Below are 8,760 nucleotides of genomic sequence, written 5' to 3' on the forward strand. Positions count from 1 at the left end.
CGGGAAAAAGATAAAGCGAAAAGTAGGGGAGTATGGGACTTGGGGAGGAGATATCGTGAATGAAAAGTACATTAAGAATCAACAAGGGATCGATGTTTTGATTGGTTATTGTAAGTATTACAAGTTTGCGACTAAGGATAGCATGGAAGTTGGTGATGGTGTCGAATGGAGCATGTATGAATGGTCTCTACCGGAGGATTTTGTGTGTCCTAATAAGAAAAACAAGAACATGGTACTGTGTCGTATTAATAGGTTGGACAAATCAAATCGGAATATAATTAAAGGATCACAAAGTTATTCGATTGCTATGCCGCTTTTACAAGATAAGAGCGGGCTTGATTACGATGGACGATCTTGCATGAGAGCGGAGAGTATGAACAATTGTAACTTAATCAAGAAGCATGATGATGATGATGATACTACTAATCAAGGAGTAAACCAATATGTGTTACCATCTACAACGAATACTAATGTTCTTCCGAGCAATGATAAATTGAATGATAGAGCAAGTATTCAAAGCGATAACAACGAAGACGACTTCTTCTTGGAGCTTGAGGATATTCAACAAGTAACAACCAACGACTGTTGTTGGACATCATATAACAATTTTCCAACAGCTTCCACACAATTATTATTCAACGACGATGCTTTTGAGGAACTCCCAGAGTTCGATGTACTTAAAGACTATGGAGCCTGGTGATTTCGCCAAGAAATTAGCGAGTTCAAGAAGTGAAGAGCAAGGGAACAGGAGCTTACTAAATTAGAAACTTGTTAATCAAGAGTATTGTGGTTTAGTTTCTTTCTAGGAAACTTGAGTATTATTAGTTTATTACTGTACTAAATTAAGAGCATACTTGGCTTTCTAACTTATTTTCTTCTATTCATTGGTATAACACATTAGTAAAATATTGGTATGAATCTTAATGGCAGAATCAACCTCTGCAAATGTTGAGTAATGCACACAATTAATTTAGCTCATATCTAATCATTTATGGCCAAATTTACCTTTCCTATACACTGCCTCAACCATTAGGTCAAGACCTCGCAAGTTAATATCAGTGCAGACTTTCCGATGGTTGCCTCTCAATTGAAAGTTGAAACCCAGTATACCTCTCATGTAAATAACAGAAATAATCAACTTCATTTTACAGTGTATATCTCCATCAAAGAGTTTATATCATATATACATTCCAAATAAGGATCCACATTCCACACAGAAAGCTAAAGGAACATACTCCTTCTGTCTCAATCATTTATTTGCCTTTTTTATTCTTTGTGAGGGGTATTTTAATCAAAGTCAGGAGTAAGTCTTTATTCATCTATTCAAAAGAATAATCAAATATCACTGATTTCTTATTTTCTATTTGGAAATGTTCACTTGTCGGCGCCCTCTTTAGAACTATGGTCATCCAACCAAGTTATGATATCGTCAAAAACACGAGAAATAACCTCATCTGGCTCTCCTTCAAGAAGTGCATGATAAGAGTCTTTGTAGAGATTAAACTTCTTGTCCTTGCTACTAGCTTTCTCGTACAATGCCTTACTAACTGATGGGTCAGTCACAATATCCGCTTCCCCATGTAGGATCAACAACGGAAAAGAAACCTTTCAAATTATTCCAAGGAAAGAATGTCATTAGGTTGCTGCAATGCTGTATAATTTTGGGCCACATCAAAAACAAGCTAGTGTTTTTTTCCCCTTTGTATTGAGCAAAAACAAACTACTCTAGTTGACAAACTGCACATCTAAAATTCTGATATAGATCATTAGAAAGGTGTGCAAACGGTATAAAAAACCGTAAAATGGACCAAGACTGATAATCATGAGCCAATCGCCAATCTATGATCTTTCAAGGCAACTTGCTCTATATAGTACTACATGCTATGTCGCTTTGATACCATATATTACCTCTAGTATCTATGACCAACACTCGACACTAGGAATGGCACCAAGAGTCTTAGATACTTCATTTTAAACCAAACACATGAAGATTTTCAGATAATAGCTGAGCCTGAGCATCTGACACTTGAATGTTCATGCTTTTACCGAGCCTATGTTCATATACTTGGGTGTTCATGTTTCTAACCAAGTCAAGTAAGATAGAGCACATGCATGTCTAAGCTAATAAGTTCCTATGTGTAGCATTAACAAAAGCTAAGGAAACATAGATGCCGAGGAATCAGAAGAGAGTTGAATGCCATTTCTAATTCTCCAGGCTGTTAAAAAGCATGTGTTTGGCAACACCTGTTCATTGCTTTGATATACTCCGTATCAAAATATAATCACATAAGCAGAATTTACATACCTCCTGCAGTCTACTCTCTATCTCCTTTGTTGTATTAAGTAGCTCAAGAGCTGTTTTTAGACGTGGTTTGTCCTTGTAGGCAATGACATTGTAAGCTGTCTGAGAAAAAAAATGCAATGAACTTCAGAACACACGCCAAGAATTAGGGACATAAGAGATGATCATATCATGATAAGAATGAGAGAAAGCCTCAACGATAGGTTTCAAAGCGTATGAATGGAACAAACTTAAGAGTGACATTTTAACTCTCAAATGTTTCCATTGCAGCATGATAGCAACTGTAAGGGGGATGTATTTCATAGATCCAAAAAGGATGCTTACCAGCTCTTTCTTCTCACGGAATGCCTTATCTCCCAAATTTAATTCTGGAACCAACTTTGATTTGGGAAGAGCTTTAGCTAATGTAATCAAAACTTTGGTCAATAAGAATGGAGGGTACATATCATCTGCAATCTACAACCAGCCAGAAATCATCAGTTGTCTTAATAGATATGTGAAGTTTTGGCCATGTGCTAAAAAAAAAAGAGGTAAAACAACTTATAAGAGACTGTCTTACATGTAAAACCAACTCATTAACCAATGGTTAAATGAGGAATCAGAATGATTTGGATTAGTCTTACACATGAGACCGTCTCGTAGCAGACTCACTGAATTGTAATACAAATCAATACTTTGCACATGGGAGCCACAAGAACTGCACCATTCCAAGCGTTGGGTTGCTTCAGATGCACCTTTAGAGCTATAGCTCCACCCATTGACTGTCCAAACAAAAAACTAGAAAGATTTTGGAACTCGGGTTTTTCTGCAAGGAAACAGCAGGGACACATTTACTTCTAAAATAGTTCTTCGTAGATAAAATTAATAAGCAAATGGGTCAAATGTGTAACTCTGATTTTGCTGCATGAAAACATCAGACATGTTTATACTAATGATCCAATTGGTATAAGATCATAAAATGTAGAAGCGACAAAGAAACCTATCCTTTATTTGTCTGAATGGTCAACAATGTCCATTATTCTTCAATGGGTTTTCCTCTTCTTTTTTCATTACCATACAATACCAACTAAGAGGGTGGTAATAGCAGTAATGAAACAGTAAAACCACGGGTGTTAGAGTTCTGATATCAAGATCATCTACTAGGGATATTTCAAATAGTAGTACCTACAATCTCATTAACATTCCTTTGTTTGTAACAAGTAGCAAACAAGCAGCAAAAGTCCCATGCAGTTTATTAAGAATAGGACAGAATCTTGTCCATGGAGTTTCTAGCAAATATGATAACATCCTTTACCTTTGACTTTTGAGTAGTGCTCGATAACATCATCGACAAGCCTGTCAAAACTAGGAATGTATCCATGAAGACCATCTGAAAGGCCAAACCCTGGAAAATCCATGGCACAAACTGCAAACCCTGTTGATGCCAACTTTCGAGCAATTCCTGCATACTAACACCATTGCAAATGTTGAATTTTGATCTTTGCAACAGAACTAAAAAAAATTCAGTCCCACTCCCATATATTGAAATTGGTTACATGCCTTCGCCAAAAAAAGTGCAAGTGTCACCATAACCATGGCAAAAGCAAATTAATGCTTTAGGCGGAGATGACCCAGGAAGCCACGTTTTGGAGAATATTTCCAAACCTCTTGAGTTCTTTTCATACGTCTGGTTTAAAAAAAACCAGTTAGTTTAACATAAGTGATCAATCAACCGTAAATTATTCAAGTTAATCTAGTAATTTTGTATAAAGAGCTTTGTTTGTAGAATACTCAGTACCTCCTCCATCAGTAAGCCCTCTGTTGGCACCTGTAGCAGGAAGGAAACGCAAGCATATCAACTTTTGCTGTAAATTTGTTCATTTATATGTAGTCGCCATTATATATTAGGGAACTGGGAAATGGAATTGAAATCACACAATTGTCTTGGAACAGGTCATTAGCTGAATATGTCAATTCTCAACTATGTAGATAAGTGGACAAAAATGCAATAAACATAATCCAATATCAATGTCACGTGCGTGGACATGGATCTACTGATCCTGAGTAGGAAAACAGAGAGAATATCCATCACTGGTAAACATAGTTTTCTAAGGACTTAAAACATCAAAAAAAAAAAAATCAAGAGTCTGCTATCTGAGTATTTGCAGAAACATGATTCTCTTTATTTCATAAAAATAGATACAAATCCTTCAAATCAGGAAACCGTTGAATCAAATAATATGCTAGCAACAACTTTGGAAACAAATCATGGCAATCACACACTAAATGATTGAGATTCAAAAAGCAGTAGACCAATCAATATGTCAACTGTCTCCGCAGAGCAATAAATGAAATGTTATTACCTAGAGAGTCTACTACTCGTCTACTCCGTAGTTCTATTTGACTTGTTTCAACAAATTATAACTAAGTCGAGGTGGTTTGAAAGTCAGTGGCTTCAACTCACCTCTCGTATCCAGAAGAATGAAATAGGTTGATTTTTAACCTTATGGAAAAAAAAGACACAAATTATAAGAGCCACAGCTTGCATATGTTGATTTCCTATTTGACCTGTGTCAACGAATGATAAGTGCCGATACCTGTTCAACGACATCTACCCTACATCCGATAAAGCCGTAATTACCCCATGGCTAAAACAGTCGGTCTCTTGTAAAACCTTCTTGATTAAATTGGCTACGTACAACTATTTCACCGTACTATATTATACGCGAAATAGTGACGATTTTATATTATCCAACGTGTTCATATATTTGAATGTCGTCGCAGCCATAAATATTAAAGACATTTACACGAAAAATACTATTCCTAAAAGAAATCACATGCTTTGAGCATCACATCACATCACATATAACAAATAAAAAATGAAATCGAGAAAAATAAAGCGAATTAAAAAGAGATTAGACCTTAAACAAGTAATGATCAATGGAAAGCTGAATATCCTTAAAAGCGTCGCGAGCGCGGCGACGGGAGACGGCGTCGTCCAAATTAGCGTCGATAAGTTTCTTGACATCGTTTGGAATGTCGCGGAGTTTGGACGATGGTGGCGCCATGGATTGGATTGGATTGGATCAAGCGTCGTTAAGTTTTCCTATATCTCACGAAACTTCGCCCCAGATTTCAAAGTAAGGGTGTCCACGTAAATTGGAATTGGAATTACTGAGTTGGAATGTCATAAGTATATCACACGGAGTATATTACAAAGCAAACATATTTTGAATTGTTTGATTTCTATCTTAGAAAGATCCATGGTAAATTGCAGTTTCTTTGCTATTAAATTACCTTTCGCTTACATCAACTTTTTAAGCCCACAACAATTTCAAGCCTTTCAATTTCTTTCCAATGGTTAAGTTAATTTACTAAGAAATTAATTGAACCCACTTAACACACCCTCTATTTTTCTATTGGTTACATTCTTCTTGTAGAGACCATTTGAGCCTACTACCCACTGAATTGTACTACTAAATTAATTTAAGTTTGGTTTATGTAGAGTCTTTCCGATGGTTAAACAAGTAAATTGAAATCTTTTTATTTGCAAAGTCCTTTTTATAGTGTAACTATCGGAGATCTTTCTTAATTGTCGACATTTTTAGTTTTTTGTTTTTTTTTTTTTTTTTTTTTTTTTTTTTTTTTTGAAAAACACCCAAGGGTGTTACTTTATTAACGAAAGATCAAACTTAACAGCATGGTTCGCGATCGGTGGGAGGTTATCCGACCAAGTCGTTTTACCAAAAACTCTAGGCCTAATATGTGCTAAAGCGTGCGCCACACAATTATTAACTCTACTAGTATGTAAGAAAATAACCGAACTAAAACTATTATAAAGAGAATTAATATTGTCTATAATTAACGAAAAAGTACTCCCCCCATTGCGCTTTCCCTTGACCGCATCCACAGCTTGAAGATAGTCGCTCTCAACCACCACATTTCGATGACCCCTCTCCAACGCCTCTTGCAGACCATCTAACATAGCTACCGCTTCCGCTACCACCGGCTCCCACCCTTGCCTACGTCCTCTAGCAGCTCCCCACACCACCAAACCATGCTCATCCCTGCAAACTACACCCGTGTCTACCCCCTCCCCATCAACCACCCCTGCATCAACATTTAGCTTCACATATCCCGCCGGAGCCGCTTTCCATCCGTCACACTCATCAGTCCCAACCATCCGTCCCCCTCGTCTCCTCACTTCTCTGCCCGTCACTTCCATATTCATAGACTCACTCAACACATCCATCACTCTCCTTATAACCGAGTCCGGTGCAACCTCCGCGCCTTCAAACACTACTTTGTTTCGATGCTCCCATATAGCCCAACAACCAACCATGAACTTGTTATACTCCTCGCCCCCCAGCTCCTTCCATCTAGATTCCACCCATCCCCTCACCTCACACCCTCCCCGAACCTCCTCACAAGCCATTCCCAACCCTTCCCAAATCCATTGAGCCAAATTACAATCTCGAAACAAATGCAAACTCGATTCATTAAAAGCATGACAAAAAGGACAGAGAGAAGACTCACCTCCAATTCGAGCGGCTATGTTTGCTTTCGTTGCTAGAGCTTCGCCACACAGCTGCCAGAAGAAGAGTTTTACACGGGGCCAAACCGGAACCTTCCACAACCTATTCCATAACCACTTTTCACGCTCCCCATCCGACTGCTCCGCCATGTCCAACCCATCCCCCGCAAGCATCTTGTAAGCGGACTTAACCGTATAAACTCCATCTCTCTCCCAAGCCCAGTACCACATGTCCCGCGGTCTATTCGGACTAATTCGAATATTAGTGATTCGCTCACACTCAAAAGGCAGCATAACCTGCTCAAGCTTCGCCACATCCCATCCGTCCTCGCTATCATTGAGCAGCTCCGACACCCGCATATCTTCATTGCCGTGAGTACATGGTGAGATAATCCTTCCCGTCTGAGTTTTTGGGATCCAAGCGTGCTTCCACGCGAGGGTCGACTGTCCATCCCCTATCCGCCTCCTAAGCCCTTGTTCCAAAACCGTCCTGGCTTCCATCATTCCTCGCCAAGTATAACTCGGGTTCCCACCCATCTCAGCCTCCATAAACTCGCAGCTTGGATAGTATTTTGCTTTTAATTAACATTTATGATTTACTCCTTTCCTTTTCCTATTTTCTTCTCGTTTCATTGCGCTTTTCAAAGCGTATTATTGACCGTATTTTTCGACATTTATATGTTAACTTTTTATGATTTTTTTCTCTTAAAAGATGTATTGATATTAATCGTTAATGTTTTAATTTTATAAATAAATAGTTTTTATACTCCAACTTATTTACAGTCAAACTTCGAAAACGTTAACCTCCAAAAAGCAAATGGGAAGAAAATATAAAATGGACAGAGTACTCACGTGTTAAGAAAACCAAAAAGGAAAGAATTAAATAATATTTTCTGTAAAGAAAAGTAAACGTAATACGTAGCATATTGCAATTTCCCATAAAAAAACATTATTTAATTCCTTTTTATTCCTTTTACTTTTCCTTACAAGAAACATCATTTAATTTTTTTCCTTTTTTATTTTATTAACATGTGGCTAATGAGCATAAGTTAGAAAAACAGTCTTTAAAAATGTCTTATTTAATTTTTGCACAAGGATTAATGTTTTGAATAATGTTTGTGGGTTTCACCAATAAAGTAATGTGTTTTTACTAACAAATACTTCGTATATAGTACTAAAGATGGAAAAGGGGCAATTTTAATGAGTAGGCCAGAATTAGAATATGGGAATTTCTAAAGAGCGAAGGAAGTATAATTTTAGCTAGCCGTTATAAAACTAGCATCAAATTAGGTGAAACTAAAAATGTTTCCGCTCAAAATCACTCTAACCTACAAATTAGGCCTTAACATGTTAGGTTATTCTCAAATATTGGGTTTTACTGTTTTAACTCTTTTAGTTATTTCATACAAATGTTGGCTTCTTAAATAAAATTCTTATTTATCAAAAGTTGTAGAGAAATATATACTACCAAAAAATGTTAAATTTTCACATTTCTATTTTTTTGTAATTAATGCTACACATTAATAATTATAAACTTTAACGCTAATTTGTCTATACATCACATTCTAAAATTCATTCATTTGACGGGATCTACAGTGATATATCATCATATCTCATTTTAAAACATAAGTTGATTGCTTACGTGTCAAAACTAGAATGAATTCGCCACGTGTAATAGCTATATTACAAAGTAAACACATTTTGAAATGCTTAAAATCAACATCAAATGTCAACATCTGAGTTTAATTTTTTTTTTTGAAACCCAACATGGTAAAAATATTACTCAACCAATAAACCGATCAGCTACCTCATGCAGCTTACCAATCCAAACAGTTTTGCCTACTACACTCGGTAAAACATGCGCAAGAGCATGTGCTACCTCATTATTCTTTCTACTTGTATGCGACCACCTAATAGAAGTAAAAGAAGAACATAAACTATGATT

General features: G+C 36.8%; 1 protein-coding gene across 1 annotated transcript; it reads right to left on the reverse strand.

Annotated features, from left to right (window-relative positions):
• Positions 1-1,076: 1,076 nt before the first annotated feature.
• Positions 1,077-5,535, reverse strand: LOC141604516 (caffeoylshikimate esterase). Its single transcript, XM_074422972.1, has 8 exons — positions 5,203-5,535; positions 4,080-4,109; positions 3,842-3,968; positions 3,597-3,743; positions 2,977-3,107; positions 2,627-2,758; positions 2,306-2,404; positions 1,077-1,605 (listed from the first exon to the last, which is right to left on the reverse strand). The coding sequence occupies exons 1-8, from the start codon at positions 5,347-5,349 to the stop codon at positions 1,375-1,377; spliced, it is 1,044 nt and encodes a 347-aa protein (XP_074279073.1). The 5' UTR covers positions 5,350-5,535; the 3' UTR covers positions 1,077-1,374.
• Positions 5,536-8,760: the final 3,225 nt, after the last annotated feature.

This window comes from Silene latifolia, chromosome 1, assembly GCF_048544455.1.
Source record: "Silene latifolia isolate original U9 population chromosome 1, ASM4854445v1, whole genome shotgun sequence".
Lineage (NCBI taxonomy): Eukaryota > Viridiplantae > Streptophyta > Magnoliopsida > Caryophyllales > Caryophyllaceae > Silene > Silene latifolia.